General features: G+C 54.5%; 1 protein-coding gene across 1 annotated transcript in view; it reads right to left on the bottom strand.

Annotated features, from left to right (window-relative positions):
• Slc6a9 (solute carrier family 6 member 9) overlaps positions 1-23,371 on the bottom strand; it is a 32,096-nt gene extending 8,725 nt beyond the window's left edge. Inside the window, 5 exon segments of the mRNA XM_047542633.1 lie at positions 3,908-4,178; positions 4,579-4,710; positions 5,327-5,483; positions 17,236-17,350; positions 23,184-23,371. Coding sequence (XP_047398589.1) covers positions 3,908-4,178; positions 4,579-4,710; positions 5,327-5,483; positions 17,236-17,265 — 590 coding nt within the window. The 5' untranslated portion in view covers positions 17,266-17,350; positions 23,184-23,371.
• Positions 23,372-23,416: the final 45 nt, after the last annotated feature.

Raw genomic sequence — 23,416 nt, 5'->3', positions numbered from 1 at the left:
GAGGGTCGCAAGTTTCAGGCCATCCTTGGCAACTTAACAAGGCCCTAGGTAATTTAGGGAGACCCTGTCTCAAAATACAAAATAAAAAGGGCTGGGGATATGGTTTCGTGATTAAGTACCCCTGGGTTCAATCCCTGGCACCAAAAAAAAAAAAAAAAAAAAAAAGGTCACTTTTTCTCAAGCACCAGCATCCAAATAAAGAAACCATTTCTTATTTAAGGGATTTTTAAAACTTTGTCTAATTATACATGCTAAACTGGTAGTATTTGCTGTTATTTTTATTGCAGGAGTACAGCATTACAGAACTAAGGAGTACAGAGTTTAGAAGGCTAGACTGGGAACCAAAGAATGGATTCTGGCTTTACTTTAGATGGCACCATATTTAGTTTTCTGTTTTATTTTAGACCATGTGCTTTTAAGATCAAAGAATTAACCTAAGAACTTTCGGAACACAACATATTTACAAGTTGGCTCTTGATACATGACCTCCCTGGAATTATCCTGCCTTATTTTTTGAAAAAAATTATCCATGTGTATATGTACATATAGATATTCCCTATAAAGATATATATATATATATGTATATATATTCCCCGTATTGATTATATCTCTATCTCTAGTTCTGATTTCCTCAACCAGAGGGTCAATGCCTTGAGGTGGGATCACCGACTCCAGGTCCTACAAGCCACGCTTACTGAGTACCTGTTGCTGTTCCTGGTGACTTGGGCTGCCTCATCTCATTCCACCTTTGCAACAATGGGGGAGGTCTTGTAGCCATCCCGATTTAGAGGATGAACATCTAAGACTGAGAGATTTGGTGACCTCCCAAGGCCACACAGTAAGTATGTGGCAGAGTCAAGATTTCAGAGATATTAGTGTGACTCCAGAGCCACCGTGAGACACTGGGCTGGGGATGGGATCGGAGTCCACTGGGCAGCAGGGGCTGGGTGCCACAGAGGCTGTGGAGCTGGGACAGTCTGGTCATGAGTTCAAGGGCTGGTGGAGAAGGTTAGACTCGGACTCAGATCGTTATAAAGGACTGTAAAATGAGATTGTGGTGGGGCGGGGAGGCAGGGGAGGGCTGGGAGTCAGAAGGGTGAGCAGGAGGCCGACGTGGAGCAGAAGTCTACCCTCTGGGTTTCTCTAGCTTTAGAGGCATGTCTTCATCTTCCTTTTGGACTGCTTTTCCCCTTCATGAAACGGTGACTTTATTTTATTTATTTTTTGTTGTTATTTCTGGTACCGAGGTTTGAATCCAGGGGCGTTTTACCACTGAGCTCCTTCCCCACCCTTTTTTTCTCCCACTTTTTAAAATTGGTGCATTACTCACCCTTTTTATTTTTTTTTATTTTGAGACAGGGTCTTGCTAAGTTGCTGAGGCTGGCCTCAAACTTGCAAACTTCCTGCCTTAGCCTGGTGCACAGATGTGCACCAGTAATCCCAGCATAACATGGTAACTTTAAAATAATACCTGCCTGAGCTGCCTAATGAGATGGCTGTAGGGTACAAATGACATCATGTCACTTTTCGAAGGGGTGTTGGAAAGTATGGACTGAGGACACCCGCATGGCATTGCTGGCCTAGGACCAGGCAATGGTGGAGTCAGATAGGTCCTGGATATACAGACCCAGACACAGCTACTGATGCCCAGATCCTTAACCTTTGAATGTCTGCCTGTAAGTCTGAAAAGAGGGATAATAATACCTACTGAGATAATATGTCAGCACATCATAGGTGCTCAAGAAATGGAGTTGCCACCACGAGCAGTGGTGCACTTGTAATCCCAATGGCTCAGGAAGCTGAGGCAGGAGGATCCCAAGTTTCAGGCCAGCCTCAGCAATTTAACGAGGCCCTAGGTAACTTTTGAGATCCTGTCTCAAAATAAAAAAAATATAAAAAATTTTAAAAGGGCTGGGGATGAGGCTCAGTAGTTAAGCACCCCTGGGTTCGATCCTTGGTACTAGAAAGGAAAAAAAAAAAAAAAAAAAAAAAAAAATGGAGTTGCCAATTCTTCCTCACTGAGTGCAGTGCACTCATGCAACTCTTAAAGGTCACTTCCCAGGGTCTCCAGAAGAGGGCAGCAGGGAACCACTTCTCCAATCCTAGACAGGACTGGCACTGTGCCAGCTGGGGAGCAGAGTTCAGCTGTCTGCCCAGAAATCCCCCAGCCAGGTTTCTCTGAGGACTATTCCCCTCTGGTTTCATTGAGAAAAACCTCCAGAGCTTTTCCCAGAGTCTCTGGTAGACAGCTCCTGGGAGGGGCACCACTGAAGCATCTGGGTGGGTGGGGGGCAGCAGGGTGGGCGAGGCTTTGTGCTCCTGGGAGCTTTCAGGAAGCTTCACCATCCTCAGTCTAGATCAAGCTGCCCAGTCCACCCCATGCCTCCAATCTAGTAAAACGTAACTGGGCAATTATCTGCTGAGTTGGACGTGAGCTCAGGAAGGCACCGTCTGTGTATCTCATTCCTTGCCGGTCTCCTCTCCAAAATGACCATCCAGGGATGGAGCCTGCTTGCCCCTCAGTGAGAGGCAGTAGCTCTGCACTCTGCACGGGAGTCCTGAGGGCAGTGACCATGTCTTATCTGCCTGTGAGGAGTCTCTCCCCAGCACAGAACCTGTCACAGGGAAGCTGTTCCTTCAGGGGCTCAGCACTCAGGACCCGCTATGAATTCAAGAATCCCCAGGCCTCCCACATCTACCTGTGGTTCTCATCACAAAACAAAGATAGCCTCAGCCCTTAGTCTGGCATCAAGCCCTGTACTATGCGATGCCTACTGGCCTCTTCTGTCTCATTACTCCCTGTCCCACCTGCGCACCGCCCCAGATCCTATTCACCAACTGCTGACCTCTGCTCACCTGCTTGTGTCTCTCCGATTCCTCTTCCTCCCTCTCTTCATATTCTGTGCAGACCTAATTACCTCCTCTTACCCCATCCTTTTTTTTTTTTTAAATAGTACCGGGGATTGAATTCAGGGGCACTCTTCCACTGAGCTACATCCCCTGAAAGAAGGTCCTGCTAAATTGCTGAGGCTGACCTCAAACTTAAGATCCTCCTGCCTCAGCCTCCTGAGTTGCTAGATTACAGTTACACCACTGTGCCCAGCTCCCTTGTCCCTTTGAATGAACCACTACCCTCTTCGTGACTCGACCACATTACTGTGCATACCTGTACCAAGACACCTGCCCCTAAATGATCAGAAATCTGTCTCCCCACTGGATTCCTTAGGAAAGCGACTGCAGAATGAATGAATGAGGTCTACTTATTTGCTCCCAAAGCCCTCTACCCAGATGCTCTCCAACAGGACCTGAGGAATTCCCTCCAGAATGTCCTGCGGTGCCCTCCAGAACATCTCCAGAAGCAGCTCCCTTCCACTGGCCCTTAGGCTACAGTCTCTGAATGGTGTCAGGCTGTCTTGATCACAGCACCTGGCTTAGCAAACTTCCATGGCTCCTCTTGTTCTGCAGCATGAAGTCTAAGCCCAGTTCTTGTTAGTTCGCTGTGAAGGCCATCTTAAGGCCCAGGAGTTCCCCCGACACCTGTTAGTCTCATTCGAGTAGGCTCCCCTGAGCCTTAGGACCAGTCCCTGCTTATCTGAGACCCAGGGCCTTTGCTCAGGCTATTCTCACCAGCATGCCATCCCCCTCTGCTCCAATTCTCTGAAGGTTCGCTGGATTTCCGGGGCCCTCTCTCACTGCTCTCCCAAATCAACGTCCTGTCTTCTGTGCTCTTGGTATGTCATCCTCTTCTCCCATGATTCTTCACCCACCTCTGCCTCCCTCCGCACCCATGGGAGGCTGAGCGTGTAGCTGGCATCCCACCTAGTCTGCACATGGCTACCCAATGGGGAAAGGGAGGGCTGAGGGTTGCTGCCAGGCTCCCCTGTCCCAGGTCCAGAGGGGCCCTCACCTCCAGTACTCCTCACTGGGGCTGGTCCTCTGCAGGGTGTGGTTGAGCGGGTGGGAGAGGTTGCTGGGCAGCGCAGCAGGCCGGGAGCCATTGGTGAGGTTGGAGGTGTCCAGTACGCCAGCACAGTCAGGCGTGTTCCAAGGGTTATTGCAGTAGGCCCAGGGCAGCACGTGTGTCATGGAGGAGAAGAAGTAGTAGAAGGCGATGCAGATGATCACATTGTAGTAGATGCCAATGTATGTGGAGACCACCATCATGCCATAGCCCACGCCTGGCGGGGAGGGGGCGCAGGTCAGCACTGATGGGGGAGGAGCCTCACACGTCTAGTGGAAGGAGGGGAGGCTAACAATTTCTAAGGGCCCACGGGGCAGGCTTTGCTGGAGGGTCACGGGAGGGACAGCTCAAGGCCTCCGTAGGGGCAAGTTAGGGGGTGAAGGTGTTTTGTGTATACACACGGCAGGAGAGGAGAGTGGAAGGCAAGTAAACATGGATCCCAGCGTGCATCCATGGCCTTGGCCATTGAAGTAGGGCTTCGGGTCAGCGCCTAGGCTCCGCGGGGGGTAGGAGTGTTTGTACAGATGGGTGGGTCAGCGTGGCCCTTGGAGGCCTCTGAGAGCGTGTGCATGCACAGGTCCCTGCACGCATGATTGAGTGCCCCACCCAGGCCTCACCTTTGAACATAGGGCTGATCCTCCATACCCCCAGGCAGCCCTGGCTTGCAAACTGGCCGAAGGAGAGCTCCATGAAGAAGAGAGGAATCCCGCAGAATATCAGCATGATGAAGTAGGGGAACATGAAGGCGCCTGGCAGGCAGGGAGAGGCCTAGCTCAGGGTGGGCTCGGAGGATCCCACCCCAGGCTTCCCCCTCAGAACCCACAGCACAACCTTCGTGATTGGGTAGAAATGGAGTACTAGTGTACCAGGAATTTAGCAGGAGCCCAGGTCTGGTGCTCTACCCCCAGCCTGTCTTTGAACTTGACAAAGGCTCCTGGGAAATCTGCTCTGAGCAGAATCCAGCCCCAAAGCTGCCATGTTTGGATGGGATTTGATGGTTTAACCAATCAATTTCACAAACATAAGCCACTGTGATCCTCAAATATCTCTGGACTATTTGGGAGGGCTGTTGAAGCACAGGGGGAAAAGGACGGGGAACCCTGGGAGGTAGGGGTATTTTTCTCCACTTCTCCTCATCTCTAGGGAGTAGGCTGGTAGGGCCAGGCCCAAATGCAGACTCCCAGGGTCTGAGGGTGGTCTATGCCTTACACAAAGGGTGCCCAAGCCAGGGATGGGGGTGAAGAAGACCAGGGCCGAGGCTAGCCTCTGTCTACAGTGGGGTCTGTGCCAGGACAAGGGAGGCCCAGGCCCTGGTGGGTGGGCCCTATCGAGGTGGGTGGTCCCTGCCCTGTGCCCGCCGGGTACCTCCCCCGTTGCGATAGCAGAGGTATGGGAAGCGCCAGACATTGCCCAGGCCCACGGCATAGCCCACGCTCGTCAGTACAAACTCGATCTGGTTGCCCCAGTTTCCCCGTGTGAGGTTCTGGTCCTTCTTGGTGGCCTCGCTGGGCACAGCACCATTCTGTGGGGACAGGAGAGAGGCTACCATCAGCAAGCCATTTGTGCTCCATGCCTGACCCTCTGAGACTCCCCGGTGGGGACACTATGGACCCTCCAAGCCCCCCTTTCGGGGTTTCCCCTCTGCTGGCAGGAGCCACAGGCAAGCCTGGCAGAGGAGAGAAGGGAGGAGTGGCCGCCAAGCAGAGTTTCCTTCTCTGGCCCCCAGCACCTGGGTCCAGATGCGCCAGGCCACCTGAGGAACTGCTGCCAACACCTGGAGGTGGGACACAGAGGAGGGAACGAGAGCCAAGAGTCCACTAGCCCCTCTAAAACCTCCCCTCACTCCTCAGGGTAAGGATCTGGGAGCAGCTGAGCCTCATACCAAGCAGCCAAGACAGGCTGGGCACAAAGGGGCCTGTGTCCAGACAGCACCCCCCACCCGCCGCCTACCACATCGCCAGGCTGAGCACGCTGCCCATGGGCAGGCGGCAGACCCTTCCCCCGCTGAAGGCTTCTTCCTGGTGGCACAGGGTGGGCAGGGCTGTGGGGAAGGAGGGGAGCAGCTGAGCTGGCCAGGCCTGGGGAGGGCATTGGAGTACTCAGGGTGAGCCTCTGTACTGCCCATGGAACCTGACCTGGGCCACGGCTGGGGTGCTAGGCCATGAGTTGGGGAAAGAGACCAGACTTGTAGGCACCATGCCAGACTTTGAGGACAGACTCCGCTAGGGAAAACAGAGGGAGCTGTTCCAGAAAAGGAGAGCAGGGAGAAGGGTCTCTGAACTGACAAAGGGTTGCCTGCAGAGGATGGAGTCACAGGTCAAAGGTCAGGAGGGCTGATGAGGGGATGTGTCCCAGGGAAGAATGCTGGGTCCGCCCATGGGAGCTGCCAGGCCCATGTGGAGCCCCAACTCCAGAGCTGGAGGTGGCTCTGCTTGTCCCAAAGAGCACATGTGTCTGTCCCTTCCTTAGGCTGCACCCTTCCATCCCCCTCCCACAGTGAGTAGGACAGGAATCAAGCTACCCTCAGTCTGAGCCTGAGAAGGGCCTGAGAGTCTCACTATGGAGAATAGGGACCCTGAGAGGTCCTAGCCGAGGACATACACAGAGTTCCATAAACAGCCTCACAGAGATGGGTTACGCCCCTGAGAGGAAGGGACAAGAGACCCTGGAGGATACCTGGATCGGGGAAGGAGCAACATGGCCTCTGAGAAAGAGCAGTGTAACGCTGACCCTCAGCTTGAAAGAGACATCTTCAAGGACAGCAGTCACTCTGGCCTATAATAAGCAAGGTGGCTTGGTATTTAGACTGCGGCTGGACGCTGACACTGAAAGCCAAACGCGAATGGCCTCGCCGGGCCCCGGTGCCTTCCATGAAGGTACATTAGGGAACACAGACACAGCTGGCACCAATGCCTGGCAGAGGGACACCACAGCAGAGACACCTTTGTGGGGGGCCACCCTGAGCACCCAATCCAGCACTGCCCCCACGGACATGCTGCCCCTCGTACCATCTGTCACTGCTGGGGGGGGGGGACAAAGCACCCAGAAGGGGGGTCTCCTTCAAGGAGCACCTAGAGCAAATGGGTAGGCTGAAGATGCCTGCTTCACTCATTCCCTGATTCATTCCACAGGGTCAGAGAGTCGCAGACCCCTCAGGCAGCAGCCCTCAGCTGGAACAAAGCAGAGAGCCCCTGCCCACTCGAGCTGGAAGTCTGGTGGGGAGCAAGCCATCAATGAAGTGCGCACAGATTTCATATGTGATTTCAGTGTAACCATAAAGGGGACTTTCTCAAAGTCACGAAAGTACAGAAAAGGACTGAGAGGGAGGACAGAGGGAGGTCACGGAAGGCCTCCTTGATGAATGGGCTTAGAGGCACACTTCATTCTTGGAGAGGCTTAGAGTCAGAGAGTGGTCTCTGTGACCACAGAGAGTGACCTACAGAATCCCGCCTGCCCAGGTCACCACCTCTTGGACCTCCTCTGGGGCAGGTATAGCAGTACCCCACAGGGCCAGCAGGTCATTTTTTTAGAGGGTGTGGATCTGCTTGGGATGATTTATCCATTCCCAAACAAATAACAGCCACATAGGGCTCCTATATGTTGGCTCTACAATGACACTTTTATTCTGTCCCAGGCTTGTTTACTTAGGGGCACAATGCGGGATTGTGCCAGCTGCAGGGTCTGTGGGTGGGGTCACAGGGCATCTGTAACATCTGTAAAAGGGACAACCAAGGGTCCAGGATGGCCCTATGGGCAGAGTAAGGGCAAGGCCCCTGCAAGAGACCCAACTCCCCCAGGCTTAAAGTTCAAGACCTCTCTCTCAGTCCAGTAGCATGAGGGATGGACTCCTGGCCCCTCAACCAAGTTTAGCAGAACCAGACTTGGATCTTCGAGGTTTGCTCTTTCCCTGGCATGGAGGGGGCCAGGGAGGGTGGTGATGCGCCCAGCCACGTGCCACAGGCAGCCGCCTGCCCTAGCCCTTAAGAGCCAGCCGCTGCTCCGCTAATGAGCTGCACACCACTGAGTAATGCGCTAACCAGTTCAGCCGTGCACGCTCCACTGCGGGAGGCCTGCACCCCCAGGACAGGGGTTGGAATGGGTTTGGCAACTGGGCTCTGGCAGGAAGTTCCTGACGACCCTGGAGGTCTGCTACGTGCAGCGGTTCCCTGAAGAAGAGGCGCACATCTTCTCCTGCCAGGTCTGAATCTCTGCACCAAAGGTTCCTGATTTGGCGAACCTTGCCCAGCTGATGGCAGGAACCTCATCCACTGTGGGCCCCTGGCTTCAAGTTCAACGCGATCTAGATTCAGCCTCGGCAGGGGGTCTTAGCTCTCAGCGGAGGACAGACCAAGCTGACTTTTCTCCCAGCACACTGGAGGGAAGCTTCTCCAAAGCTCTCCCTTCCTGCAGGGGCTTTATGAGTGCTCAGTCCCCTTCCTGTCTCAGCTGTCCTCTGGGGACCACCTCCATTCTCTCCTCCCCGGGCGGCAAAGTTGTTTTCAGTGCTCCATGGCCTTTTCCCTCCATTCTTCATCTTTTTTGGTCTAAGATGCACGTTTTTCTTGGCCAGTGACAACTGTTTCACTGATGTTAACCGAACCTGCGGTGGGCTGTGGCTCTCAAATGCCCACAAAAGAGCACCTTCATGCTCACGTTTTAGCTCAGACTGCCTGGGCCAGCTCGCCCCACAGACGGGTGGAGCTCCAGGCTTCCCCTGCCCACCGTGGGTCACCATTTGCCCCTTGCTGCATTCCCTCCCTCTCCCCTCACACCTTAGTGGGGAATGAAACCATAGTGGCAGATTCCCCTCTGGTTTGATCTGCTCCACAGGCTCCCTAGACAGCCACGCCCGCCTTGTCTGTGCCTGTCACCCCTTTGGGCAGCTCTGAGAGGCCACAGCTAGGTAAAAGCAGCCCCACTCACCACCGCCATGGGTTCAGACCCTTAGGTACTACCCTGCCCTGAACCCAAGCTCTCCCAGGGTGGGCAGGATGCAAGTCTGGAAGAATTCCTTTCACAGTTGAGTGGGAAGCTGTCACACGTACATGCACATGCGTTCGTGTGCACACACACACACACACACACACACACACGCCCCTCTGGTGATTATGCTCCCTTACCCTCAAGACAGGCCGTGGAGGTCTCAGGACTGTGACCTTTCTTGGGTTAACAAGCCCCTCCACCCGCCAGTCGCTGCCCAGCTGGCTGAGCCCCACCAAGCAGAGTCACTTACATAAGTCCTTTACATAGCCCTCCGCGTGGCTTATTTGCTGCCTTGGATGAACTGGAATTAAGGCTGTTCAGCTCCCAGGGCAGAATCCAGATCTCCCATTTTGCCCTGGGCTTGGCTGAAGTGGGACAGTGCAGGGCGTTAGAACTCAGGTGTTCCAGAACCCACTCCTCCAGTAACCAGGAGCAAGTCGCTCCTACTCTCAGTATCTTAGCATCCCTATCCAACCAGGGGATTGATGAGGTACCTGCTAGAGAACTGAGAGGTGAGAGGCAGCCTCCACAGGCCTTCCAGGGTTCTGTAGCCCCACCTCGCCTGCAATTTGGCTATTTCTGACTTTCCCCCTGCAATTTCCATTAGTAATCTACAAGCTTTCTAGATTACTTTTAAAAAGTGTTTTGTCCTTTTCCCCACCCCTGTTTATAAAAGTATAACAAGCTTCCCAGCAGCTTGGGAGGCTGAGGCAGGAGAATCACAAGTTCAAAGCCAGCCTCAGCAATCTAGCAAGGCCCTAAGCAACTCAGGGAGACACTATCTCTAGATAAAATACAAAAAGGGCTAGGGATGTGGCTCAGTGGTTAAGCACACCTGGATTCAATACCCAGTACAAAAAAAAAAAAAAAAGGAAAACAAGCTTATCACAAAAAAAGATATTTTGGAAAGTCCAAAAGCATAATGAGAACACATTGGCCAGCCCAACTGGACCAACACCAGGAGGGATACCCTCCTTTCTCCCACATGCAACATGGAGACCTAGCCTTCTGTCCTGGATGATGACTGTTCCTGCTGGGGACTCCCACCCTCTACATCCAGTGGGTATTTCTGTGAATTGTGAACTCCCTCCTCCTGCTCTTGGTGGACACGGAGGAATCCTGGAGCTGCCCTGGTGGGGCGGCCCCATGGGGAACCAGCAGGCTTCTTGTTTAGGACTCTCTGGCCAGGGTTGCTCATGGGATGAAGTCCCGTCCAAGACAAACTTTATGAAGGAAAACGGGCAAGACCTCACATCCCAGACTGACTCTGAGCCAAATCAGCGCACTGGCAACTTTCTCTGAGCCCCAGTGGGGACTTTGAGCGGAACAGTCATTACAGTAAATTGTGCTGCCTCAGAAGACCTCATGACTATTCCCTCAGCACCCTCGGGTCTTGCTCCCCCAAGTTCTCTCCATTAGGCCAGGAGCCAGAATGGTCCTTAGGCAGCACCCACCATGCAATGACAAAGGCTTCTGTCATTTACCTGCGCGACACTAAGTGGGACCAGAGATTCAGCCTGGCCTTAGTAACCTGGATGTGAGGCAGAGTCAGGGGTGGGGGTGGAGAAGCAGAACCATGGCAATATCTACCCCAGGGTTCTGAGTGCTTCCTGCCTCAAGGAAAGCTCAGAGCACTGGGTCCCTCCCAGGACTCCAGGTGCCTGCAGAGCCTGGTCTTCCTGTGGCAGGCAAGAGAGGCAAAGGTAAGCCTTCTGCTGTTTCATCACAGACCCCTGATTGGCAGAGAGTGACCTGCCAATTGTATAAGCAGCAGACAGAAGTCTGGCACCCCAGGCATGCCAGGCTCCACTCCAGCCCTGGGGAGAGTGATGGAGGGTACTGGGTGGCCCCTGCCCATGCCCATGGCCTTGCCTTTCTTCCGGAAGAAGCCCAGCAGCTTGGGAGACTGGGAGGAACTGCCCTGTCCTGCACTAAGGCAGCTGTGGACAGCCAATGCCCTTGTTGGTTGGCAGCAAACTGGCACCCTGGGAAGTGGCTTTGGTTCTTGACCCTAGCGGTCCTGAGGTTTGGGGGCAGCTCTGCATAATGCTTCTCCCAAACCCAACCCACATCACCTCAGAGGACATTGCTTCTCTTGCCTTCGGAAGGTCAAGTCAGGATGTCCTACAGAAGACAAGCGTGGCTTTCCCAGTCCCCTCACCCTCACTGCCATCGGCTTCATTGTGCTTGACATCCCTACCCATCCCCAACTTCCAGGGACGAGGACACACCAGCTCCCACCCACTGTGGGTACTTGCCCTGGACACTGGCGAACGTTCCATGGGGTCTCTCCTCCTGGCTGAGGCTCATGCCCACCCCCTTCCCCCAGCCCTCACCACGGAGTCCATGTACCACATTCCCCTGCCCCCTCACCCTCTCCCCATAGGAGTAACTGCCGTGGCACAGACAATGAGGCTGTATTGATTAGTACAATTCCTGGGCACCTCCGGCCCGTCTCCCCGGGAGCTAGGACAATGCAGCTTTGATACTCAGAGCAGATTCTCAGCAGGTCCTTGGGCTGGGGGAGCCCTCACACCCCCATTTGCCTCCCCCTTGCCCCCACCACACCGCTAACTCTTCTTGCACTCCTTTGCACAGTTGCAACTTTCTGGGTCACTTTTGCTGGTGTCTGTCTCACTCACTGGCTATGCTGGCTCCTCCCTGGCATAGACCACTCAATCCCTCTCCCCACCACCAGCCCAGCCTCCAAGCCTGCCTGGCACCAGGGAGGGGACTCGACCTTCTGGAAGGTGATGACTGACCTGTTCCGGGGAAGTGGGGGCCGCAGGTCCATGTGCCGCGGCCATCCCAGGGCGAGCACTGGGAGCGCGCGTGTCTCCGCCGCTCATTCACACCTCTGCCAGCTCCAGCGCGACACTGACGCATCCCCTGCCTCTCCCACTGCCGGGCTGGGCAGCGTCAATTACTTTCACCTCATCTCCTCCCGAAGCTCTGCCTACCCCCTTCCCTGGCCCTCCCCCTCCGGCCAGTCCCCATGCCGCCCGGCGCGGGTGCTCCAGAGCTAGAGAATGAGGCGTGGGGTTTGTTGTGTTTTTCCCTTGTTCTAAGCAAGTTACTAGAACAAAACACACATACACACACACACTCATAACCACAGAGTGGGGCAAGGCAAGCACTGGCCAGGGCAGGACCATGGAGGGTGTGGTCCACAGGCCTGGCACTGGTGGGCTCCTGGCAGGGTGGGTGGGTGCTGATGAGTGATGGGCACTGGAGATGGTGCCAGGGCAGGAAGATGCAGGGTATGGTCCTCAGGACACTACCAGAGCACCTCAGGCTCCTCAGAGTGGTAGAGGCTGGGAGATATTGGGTGCTATAGCTGTACTTATCCCCCTGGAGTTAGGGACCCCTTCAGCCAGCTAGATGACAGGATGTCCTCATATGAAAATGTGACTGACCATGCAAGAAAGCTCTGACCTAGTGACCTATGCCATCACCTGTCCAAAGAAAGATGGCATTAGTCAAGACGGGGGTCACCATAGAGTGGCCTGTAGTGATTTGCACTGCGTTTCCCAGAGCCTGAGGGGCATATCTGCAAGTTTGTGCTGCTTGTGCTGTGTGATCTTGGCAGTGTCTCCATGACTATGGTGGGATGTCACTCAGACCCATCCAGTTCTTCTCTGAGGCCACGCTCACTGGTCAGTCCCTAGTTGGTGCCCGGACACAAGCCAGAGGCTAGGAAGGTAGACTTCAGTGTCCTGGGAAAGTATAAGTCCCTCTGGAAATTGATGATGCTGGAAGGCCTGATGTATAGTAGGCTCTTAGCAATATCTGTCAAATGAGGCATGCATGAATCCCAGTATGAGGAGAGCGTTCCTGTGAGCGGTAAATATGACCCCATGGGGAACATGGGAAATAGCGTCCAGGGAGAGATGACATCTTGAAAAACGGCACAGGCTTTGTACCCAGACAAGCCCCAACTCTGCCGTCTCTAACTGTATACAACCATAGGCAAGTCACTTAAGTCTCAGTTTCTGAATCTCTAAAATGGTAATAATGTCCACCAATCCTTGTCTCTAGTAAGCATTAGTAATAATAGTAATAGATAATATATATTAAGTGATTATTATGAGCCACGCTGTGCCCTAAACACTACACATATACTAACACACTTAGTCCTCCCAACGACTCCAGATGGGAGGCACATTACTCTCTCCATTTGAGGGAGGAAGGTGGGGGAGACTCTAGTAAGTCTAAGCATGGCCTCAGACCCTACCGACTGAGTTGCTCACTAGGCCAGCCTCATGCAGTCAAATCCCCAGACAAACTCCCCTGATTTCCTGCAGGCACAGACTGAGGGCCAAGACCCTGGCTGGGCCACTGGCTTCAGGAAGACCCAGTCACCCATGATGCCCAAATGCTCACTTCCACCCAGGGTGGGCTCTGGGCTCTGGTTGCCTTGGCCTGGGCTGGGTGCCCAGAACAGGCAGGCCTGGCTGGATGGCTTTCCCTGGCTCTGGCCATGGGGACAGGAGGCGACGGCCCAGCTGGGCCCTGGCCGTAATGAGGCCTCATTAGTGGAATCCAGCTGCTCCAGCCCCACTTAGGGAGGCTGACTCCCCCAGCCCCTGCCTCTGACTTTTCTTAATAAGAGTGGGCATGCCTCCAGAGGGGCAAGGAGTCTAGGGACTTTATTGTCCCCTGTGACTCTGGAGGGAAAGGCCCGCTGAGCTAGGACTGAGCAGTACTAGGAATGGGGGGAGGGCTGGGGAAGCTGCGTGTGGGGAAGTGAGGCTGCGGGGCCAAGTGCCAGAAGGAAGGTGGGAGGGGAGGGAGGGCAAGGCCCTAGCACCAGAGAAGAAGCCTGAGGAAGGCAGGGCCTGCTCCTCGGAATCTAGAAATTCCACTGCACTGGGAAGGTGGTGTCTGCTCATCTAGGCTCAGCAGAAGATCATTGCTCAGGCTGTCCTAGTCAGGACAGCATCTCCTTATATAGACCTAATAAGGAGATACGAAAGTGCCCACTGTGTGCCAGCTCCCGAGCATGGAGAGCACCTAATGCATGCTAGAACCTGCAAGAGCAGAGCACCCACTGTGTGCCAAGTCCAGCGCTGGAAGAATACACCTCATGTGGCAGGTATGTGCTAGGAGGGTGCCCACTGCATGCCAGGTCTGGTGCAGTGGGAGCTCTCACTGTGAGTCTGCTCCATGCCAAGTAAACCCACGTGGTGTGCTAGGTCCTATGCTAGATGAGCACCCTGTGTATGCCAATTTCCAGGGAAGGACCCAGTGTATGCCCATCCCTGAACTGGGTGAGCACCCACGTGCACCTGGCGCTGTGCTAGATGAGTGCCCACTGGATGGCAGGCTCTATACTAAGGAAGTGCCCAATGTGGGCCAAGTCTGTACTAGTTGAACATTTGCCACATGCCAAGACTTGTGCTAAGTGAGTGCCCACGGGTAACAGGCCCTCTACAAAGAGAGAACCCAATGTGTGCCAAGCTCTGTGCTTGGTGAATTTGCATGTGTGCCAAGCCTATACAAGTTGAGCACTTGCAGCATGCCAAGTCTGGACTGGGTAAGCACCCACTGTGTGCCAGGCCCTGTGATGGATGCTGCAGAGAAGAGGTATGGAAACCCTCATGTGAAAGCATAAGAGAACAGGGCAGGGTGTGGCAGGCCCAAATGGCCTATGGAGCCTTCTGGGATTTATATACTCTGGCACCCAGAGCCTAGCACCAGAGTGACTGCACTCTTATTCATCAGGAGGCTGCTGAGAGAAAAGGCAACCAATGTCTTCAAAGCCAGTGAGGCTCACCACAGGCAAGGGGATTGAGACGGCCAGACTGGTTTCAGACAGTGGGGTCAATGCTGAGCCAGTCGGGGCTCCCTGGTCTCCTGTCCTGGGCTCCCCTCCTCCAGCTCCTGTCCTTTGAGACCCAGGCAGCCCTGCTGCCCTACATGTGTACAGAGGCCCTAGGTCTCCACGGAAGGTCCACTCCACCCATCCCCGGTGCCCCCAAGCATCCCAGCTGCTCCCAGGCTTGGAGGCACCCTGGCCAGCTGGGTTCTTGCACGGCCCTGTCCTAGGAGCTGCTGAGGCGTGAGGGAGGCAGCTGAGCTGGCCTGGCAGAGACCATCTGGGCTAGGAGTGGGGGAAGGGACACGTGCAGCAAGCATGTGGGCCTGGGCACGTGCTGGGAAGTGACTTGCTCCTCCATGGGGCACCTGCTCCAGAGCCCGGCAAAAGCTCCAAGGATGACACAGGGTGTCTGTTGACACTGAGGAGAACTGAGTGGCTCAGGTCCTCACCCTCGCACCTGGAGTAAAAGGTAATGGAAATGTGAGGTCCCCATGGTAGGGGCTAGCTGCCCACTCCCTACACATCAGGGCACACGCAGGGTACCAGACGCCACAGAGAACTGGGAAGCGCCAAGTGCCGTGAGTCTACATGTACACCCATCATTATCCTCTCTTCTGACCTACCACAGCCTCCAAAGAGGGAGCATGTCAGAAAGGAACCTCCTCAGCCACGTGCCCTTAGAAAGACATATCACCTAATAAGTGCTGACTTAGCTCCTACATCAGTTAGCAGAGATGGGGCTTGGCAGGGGCCGCCGCCCAGTGCACCTCAGAGGCCGTATCCTAGTGACAAGCACTGAATGGAGTGCTTCAGTTCTAAACTGGGACCCAAGAATAGCGTAGTCCAAGGTCATCAGCAGAGCTGAAAAAGAGGCAGGAATAGAATCTCCAAGCAACCACTGGGGGTGCCCATGGGACAGATGCTATGAGCCTCAAAGGCAGCAGTGGGCAGAAGCCAAAGGGCAGAGGGCACAGAGGAAAACGAGTCTCAGCTATCTTTAGGCACATCCTGGTGCTGGGAACAGTAGTCCCAAGGCAGCATTCTCCTCGATAGACAGCCTGGCCAGGCTGGCCAGAGAATATGGTCCAGGAAACTCAGCTGAGGCAGGGATTGTGGGACCTCAGGATTCGCCCTCTCCATGCTGCCCACGTGGGTCCCCCATCTCCCCTGCCTGTCCACTGTAGCCCTTCCAGCGTCTCTCAGAGAAGAGCAGTCATGGAATGCTCGGAGGGTTTCTTGGGTTGCATGGGGCTCAGAACCTCCACGGTAGGAAGGGGCAGAGCCATGTCCCACTTTCTGCTTAGGCCCATGGCAATTCCAAGCCTTCTGGGGAAATCAGGGACCTTGTTTGGGTTCTAACATAGCAACCCACTCCTAATGAGTGGTCATGTCACAAGCCCTCCATCTGTGCCCATTGCCAAGCATCCAGGATTCAGGGTAGCTCAGGAACACCTTCAGATGCTCGGGTTATTCAGACTTGCTCCAGTCAGGAGGGGCTGGAGGACAGGGTGCATCCTGGAGGTTCAGGACAGGGCAGGATAAAGATCCTGAGCCTGGAGCAAACTGCCCAGTGCCCTCCCTGAAACCATTCCCTGGACCAGGTAGGTACTTTGAATCTCAGAAACTTTTGGTGAGAGACAGGGTTAGTTTGGGGAAGGCTCAGCAGAGACCCTGGACCAATCAGTCTTTAAGTGAATGAGAGAAGCAACAGAAGGCACCAGTGGGGAGAGAATTTCATGAGGGGAGGAACTTTCCTCAGTCACAGGCTTCCTCCCCTGACAGGTGACCAGTCTGGCTTGTCCCTGAAGCAAGATCCCAAGAAAAAACTATAACCACAACCCTTTGGATAGGAAGTGACATCATTTTCCTGATTCCTCTTCTGGTGCCAACCTGCTCCATCCATCAGTAAGTGTTGCTCCCTCTAGAACCTCACTGGGGCCCTTGTTTCTTGAAGGCCTCATCACTACCTCCCATGTGCTCTGAGACAGAGAGCAAAGGGTCACAGCTTGAGGAAGAGGAATAGGGAGATTTTCTTGAAGGTCTCAGGAGAGGAATCAAGGAAAATGTTCTTTTTTAACATTTTGGAGTGAGAAGGAACCATACTGAACATTCCCTGTGGCACAGCACTGGGTGGGTGGCCTCCTGTCCTCCCAGCAGGATGAGGGTGTCTCTCAAAAACACCTCTTGTGACCAGGATAGGAGATGTGCCTCTGCCTCTTGGCAGGCCTCTGTGGGGTCTGAGTCTGTGGTGGAACCTGCTCTGCTACAGGCCTGCAGTCTGGATCTGTCTAACCTGTTGGGTAAGGGGCTGCCTACCAGGGTCTGGGGCAGCCTGCACTTGTGAGAACCTACACACAGCCCCACGGAGGCTCCTAGGCCTTCCAGCCATGGCAAATAGCTAGTGGGAGGTTACAGGGGCAATGCAAGTCATGGTCTCCCCCCACCCTGGCAATCTGGCCCTTATACTCACCAACATCCCTTTGGCACCTTTTCCTACCATGGTGGCAGTGGGTTGGGGTCTCTGAAGACCAGATGACACTCACAGGTTCTGCTTCCAGCACCTTTCAGACCACAGACCTCAAGAGCTGTGGAGAGAGCAGAGAGTGAGGTGAGGCCCTGGCCTGGGCAAGCCACACATGGACGTCGGGACTCTTCAGAACAGGTAGTGCCAAGTCCCATACTGCCAGTCGAGGCCTTATATCCCTCCCACCCTGGCCCACCCCTCTGCCAGTTCATTCCACATCCTGCTCCCTTCTGAATGACTCTCAGGTCCAGCCCCTTCCCAGCTCTTCTCTCAACCCTTCCCCTTGATCACTTATTCTCCAGGCTTCCTGTCCCAATGGGCAAAGGTCTATTTTTGACTCTCCAGATGCCCAATCCTATAAAAGATAAAAAACGAACACATAACTGGGATGGGGTCCAAGTCCTTCATCATCTGTGTGAATGGCCACAACCTTTCCCAGGAGGGGAGTCAGCTCCGGCCAGCACTTGCTCCCCAACCTCCGCTGAGCCAGGCAGTCCTTCCCCACCCAATGCCACTTGGCTTGGGCTCCAGAGTGACTGGGCTTGTTGCTGCGTCACTCATTTACTCTGGGCACACCAGACAGACCAGGTGTAGTCATGCTTTTGCTCTGGCTGTGCCCAATTTTACAACACCTTCTCTCAGGTGCAATTCTGCAAGTCCTTTAGGTCTGGGCTTAAATCTCGCTTCCTCTCCACATGGAGCGTCCTCTGGACACTTCCCCCACCAACATGAACTGCTGCCTCCTTTCTGTTTTGTGCAGACTTCTACTAGTGCTCTTATCATCTCGTATTACACTTATTTGCTCTTAAGTCCATCAACCACAAGTAGGTGAGTTCCCTGAGGCCTTAGGACTGGGCTTTCTTCACCCCGCTGTGCCCAGCACCGAGCATGGCACTAAACTAGTAAGAAGTGTTAGTTGAACTGAAATGAAGGCTAATGGATGGGGCTGATGCATGGGAATGTGGCCCTGGGATCTTGTAGGACTCACCTACAAGGCCATTGGGGCAGGTGAGCTGTTGAGGGCAGCAGACATGAGGAAAGAGCCAATCATAGGGCAATGCTGGTGCATTTTATGTTGAATGTGAGATGTGCGGAGAAGAAGAGGTAGTTAGAGACAAGCCTCAGGAGAGCAATCAACCTTCAGAGAGACTTAAAGAACTCTCACACGGAAGGAAAACCTTGGGTCAGATGGGTGAGGAGGCTCAACCTCCACAGGGCCTGGGAGGATTTAGCTTCACCTTTGAGACTTTCCCTTCCTTCTCAACGGGCACACTCCACTCCAAAGGCTATCCCAGGTCACTCTGTCTCATCTACAGTCACCTGTCAAGGGCCACCTCTCACTCTCAGGAAGTCATTGGAAGGCTGTGGGAGAGGTGAGGACCGCTTGGCCTATGCAAATCGGCTCTCAACTTCCTTATGCCCTTTGCCCTGGCCACTTGGTCTCATGCGGGGCCTTCTCCTTAGGGCAGAGGCATGCAGGATGTGACCTGTAACCATTTTCTCTGGTCAAGGACCCAGGCTGGCCTCCGCCTCTCAAAGTGTCTCCTAAAGAGGTCCCGCTCATGGCTTCAGTATTCTGGAGGCAGCTGGGAGCAGAGAGGGCTGTCCTAAGAGGGTACACCCTTATATTCCTCAAACACTGTACCCCTGAATCCACTCCCTTGCTGTAAACTCTAGCTGAATTTGACTTCCTTAAAGCTCTTTCCCTTTAGGCAAGGAGTAATGATGACAATGGTGACAGTAATAGTAATGACTACAGATGGCATTATTATAGGCCCTCATGGGTCAGGTGAGTAACCTGAGGATACTCTGTTGTGGGGCTTCAGTCACAGCCTTCTCCTTCAAGTTATCCCAGAGACGGACTTGGAGAGATTACAGGCCTGGCCTACAAGGGCCTGAGTGAGCTTTTCAGACCTGACATCTGGGGTTAGGGGCCTTGCTCAATGGTAGAGTACTTGCCTAGCACGTGTGGGGCTCTGGGTTCTACTCCCAGTCCTGCAAAGGCAAATCTGACATCTCTGACTGGGGGACCAACCACACCCAAACTGGATTCTGGCTCTGCCACACTAGGTAGGTACATGATTCCAAGGGTTGCTTAATATCAGACTTTTTTTTTTTTTTTTTTTTTTTTGGTATTGGGGATTGAACCCAGGAGTGCTGTATCATGGAGCTACATCCCCAGCCCTTTTTATTTTTTATTTTGAGGTAGGGTCTTGCTAAGTTGCTGAGGTTGATCTTAAACTTATACTCCTCCTGCCTCAGTCTCCTGAGTAGCTGGAATTCTAGGTGTGCACCCCTCCCAGCCTGCTTAACCTCTTTGAGCCTCAGTTTTCTCAGTTTGGGAGGTAGGGCTAATCATTCCACAGATTCTTAAGTTTCTGCCTCATTTTTGTTTCTACGAGGTCTCCACATTTTCTGCCCCTCCAATCTGTTAATCTCTCCAAGTCCCAAAGTTCTGCTTCCCTGTGATAGTTCTCCATAGGCCACAGGATATGGCCTAAATTGCTTAGCAGGCATTTAAAGTTGGCCACAACTAGGTTCATTTATTTAACAAGTACTAATTGCAGGTCTGCTCTGGGCCAGACCTTTGCTAGGCCAAGAACTCAAAAGGTTTCTGCCCTCCCGCAGCTTACACTGGATGAGAGAATGAAACTGATGATTCAAACGAAATAATTACAGATTGAGATAAAGGGTGTGATGAAAAAAGATCCTTTTATGGGACTCTATAGCATGACTGAGAGTCAGAAAAGCTTCCCTGAGGAAGTGATGTTTAAGGGCCAGACGGAGTTAATTAGGGAAAGGGGAGATAGAAAGGCAGAGGAGTGGTGACTGGAGAAAATGAAAGTGTGTGGGAAGGCTCCGAGGTTGGGTGGGGCTCAGGTAGCCAGGGAAAGAGGTGAAGGTGGACAGATAAGCAGGAGGGAGGCCTTTGGGGTCTGGAGTTTGGTCTTCATTTTAATAGCAATGATGGCTACTGAAGGCTTTTAAGCAGAGGATCATCTTGGAGAAGAAAAGATTGCTGGAATGTGCATGTTGAAAGCATCGCCCTAGGTATAGTGTGAAGAGAAAGGACTGGCAGGAGAGAGTAGAACTCATTAGGAATGGGTCAGGCCAGAGAAGGGGCTTGGATCAGGCAGGTGATGACAAGAAAGGTACCCAGATCTGAGAGAAATCTAGAAGATAACACAGTGGGCCTTGGTGATGAATTAAACTTCCAGGGAGCAGGGAGAGACAAAGAGGGGTCTCTGGTTTCTGCTAGTGCAGTGGAAAGAAGTTGGCTCCAGTCCTAGTCACAGGATGCTGGTGGTGCTGCAGGTCTGGAGGGGCAAGAGGATGAGCTGGGCCGGACAAGCTGGCTCTGAGCTGTTTGTGAGCCACCCAAGGCAGATGCTGAGAGGGCAGTCACAGGACCCCCACTGCTGGTGTCTTTCCTCTCTTCCAAAGAGAGGAATGGTGTGTCGATCAATTTGAAGGACCCCTCTGGATCAAGCCCTGGAGTCCCTGCTGGGAATGAAAGGTCTTCCCTGGCTTCAAGAACCTCACAGTTTAGTAGGAGGATACAGGAGGATGCATAATCTCCATTCACTGGGACGGAGGTTGTGGAGGGGCAATGGGAGCTGGAGAGTCTTAGTTTAGCCTGGGAGTCCAGGCCAGCTACCTGTGGCCATGTGCCCCATAAGGCATTCCCAGAAGGCTCCTGTCTCCATGCTGTTGCCCAGGCAATGGCAGCGTCTCTGTCTCTGTCTTGTCCTGGAGATTGAATTTAGGGGTGCTCTACCACTGAGCTACACCCCTAACCCTTTTTTTTTTTCACCCCAATCCTTTTAATTTTTTATTTAGAGACAGGGTCTTGCTAAGTTGCTCAGGACCTCGTTAAGTTGTTGAGGCTGGCTTTGAATTTGCAATCCGTTTGCCTCAGTCTACTGAGTAACTGCGATTACAGGCATCTGGCTCCACAACTGATATCCCCAGCTCCCTTTTAATATATATATATTTTTCTAATTTTGAGATAGTGCCTCCCTAAGTATGAAGGCTGGCCTGGAATTTGAGATCCTCCTACTCCAGCCTTCTGAGTAGCTGGGATTCCAGATGTGCATCACCACACCTAGCTGTCTTTGCATACTCCAGTCAACATTTCACCTGTATATAGCCTATCCATCTTCAAAACCGTATTCAATGCCACTGTCTGCATGAATCCTTCCTTTGTCCTCCCAGTTACTGTCAACCTTTCTACCGTACCCCTAAAGCACTTCACGTACTCTGATTAGTATGCTGGTCACACGTAGCGTTGCAGCATGCTTCCTTGAGTCCAAGTCTGGCTACCCCACTAACTGGAGAGCTCTTCCAGGGCAGAGGTGTGATTCTTCTGTGTCCTCAGAGCGGGTACAGCTGCAGTCCCCGCGTAGACAAGTAAGGGGGCGTTTTCTCTGCGGTCCTTGGAAACACTTGGGCATGCTCAGTGTTCCCCATTAGTTCCTAGAACCAGTCCCCTCACCCACTACTCTCCAACCTTCTGTTGCCTCACTTTGGGGGTCTTTAACCTCTGAAGTTCTCTCTTTTCCCACTCCTTCCTCTACAGCCTTTATCTCCAAGCGGTCGCAGTCTCAGGTTTGCTTCAACTAGTAGCCTGGGCTTTGTAAGGAGCTGTCAGGGCGAAAGACGCGGCTCCTTTAAAGAGTGATCAGCGAGGGGGCGTGGCCTGCGTAGAGCAGGCCCGAAATGGGGGTGCGGCTCCTTTAAGTAGCTGCCGGCCAACTACGCCAAGGCCCAGGGCCCGCTGGCAGGGGCGCGGTCACTTTCGGAGCTGCGGCCCCGCCCCGGTCGCCCCAGTTCCGTTTTAATCGGGGTGCAAGGTGTGGGGGGGGCGGGCGTTACATCAGCCACCACGTGTGGGCCTCTCAGCTGGCGCGGAGGAGGCGGCCCCGCCCCCGGCCCCTGCCGTGGAAAAGTACCGGGGTGCCGAGGTCCCCGCCCCCTGCCCCGCCCCCGGGCCGGCTCCGGCCCCTCCCGGCCCTCCGGGCAAGCCCCCTCCCGTCCGGTCCCGGCCCCGCCGCCTGCTCCCGCCCGGCAGTGGCCGCCGGGTGCGGGGCGCCTGCTGGGGGTGGGCGTCCGGGGCTGCTAGGCCCGTGACCTCACCTGTGGTCGCCCGGGCTCGCCCTAGGCGCGCTCGGAATGAGGGCTGGGGTGGGGAGGGCGCAGATTTTTTCCAAGGTAGAGCCCCAAAAGAATTCCCCGCCTGCAGTCCCTTCCCGAAGCCGCGGCCACAAAAAGAGCCCGGGGACAAAAAGAGCCCGAGGGCGCTGGGACTGTCCCTCACAGCTTTCCAGACCGCGGGCGCGCGGGAACCGGCACCCGGCGGGCGAGTGGGCTGGCAGATAGGGAGGCCGGCGGGCTGGAGCGGCCAGATAGGCAGCCAGGCCGGCAGGCGGCGAAAAGAGATAGTGCTAGAGCCGGCATGCGGGGCCAGACCTTGCCCGCGGCTTCCCGGCCCCCAGCGCAGACCCACTGGCGCCCCAGACGGACCGTGACACGCTTTGGTTCCGGCGCTACCCGCACAGCCCCGAGCCTGCCGCCCCCGACCAAGCCGGCGTCGGCACGCAGCGCCCCCCTTCCGAGAGTGCCCCCCCGTTCCCGCTGCTTCAGCTCCTTGGTGACAGCGGTGACACCCAGACGCGCGCACCTACCCCGACCTTTGCGGCGAGACAGACATCCTGGTGCGTGCACCCACACTCTTACCCACAGATGCCCGCATGCATGCGCGATCACACACAACACACACACCACACGCACACGCTGGTCCCGGGGCTCAGCCCCGCAAAGCCATCAACCGCTCTGACCGCCAGCAGGACAGACCGAGGTGCGGGCCGCAGCGCCCCTTCCCTCAACCCCCTTACCATGCTGCAGCCCCCGGCCCAGGCGTGCTGGGTCCGCACCGCGGTGCGCCCAGGTGGCTTTCTTAAAGGGAAAGTTGCATCAGCCTCCCGAGGCTCTGTGCCGCCGCGAGTCCGCCCGCCCCGCAGCGCTGTTCGCAGCTCCTCCAGAGCTTGTTGTGTTTTGGTTTCGGGGAGGCGGGGGCTAAGAGTTTGGTGAAAGTTTGGAGAGTGGAGAAGGCTTGGGAGACCTAGCC

The sequence above is a fragment of the Sciurus carolinensis genome, chromosome 1 (genome assembly GCF_902686445.1).
Source record: "Sciurus carolinensis chromosome 1, mSciCar1.2, whole genome shotgun sequence".
In the NCBI taxonomy this organism is placed as follows: Eukaryota; Metazoa; Chordata; class Mammalia; order Rodentia; family Sciuridae; genus Sciurus; species Sciurus carolinensis.
Note: the sequence above shows the minus strand (reverse complement) of the source record. Positions and strands in the feature narration are given on the sequence as shown.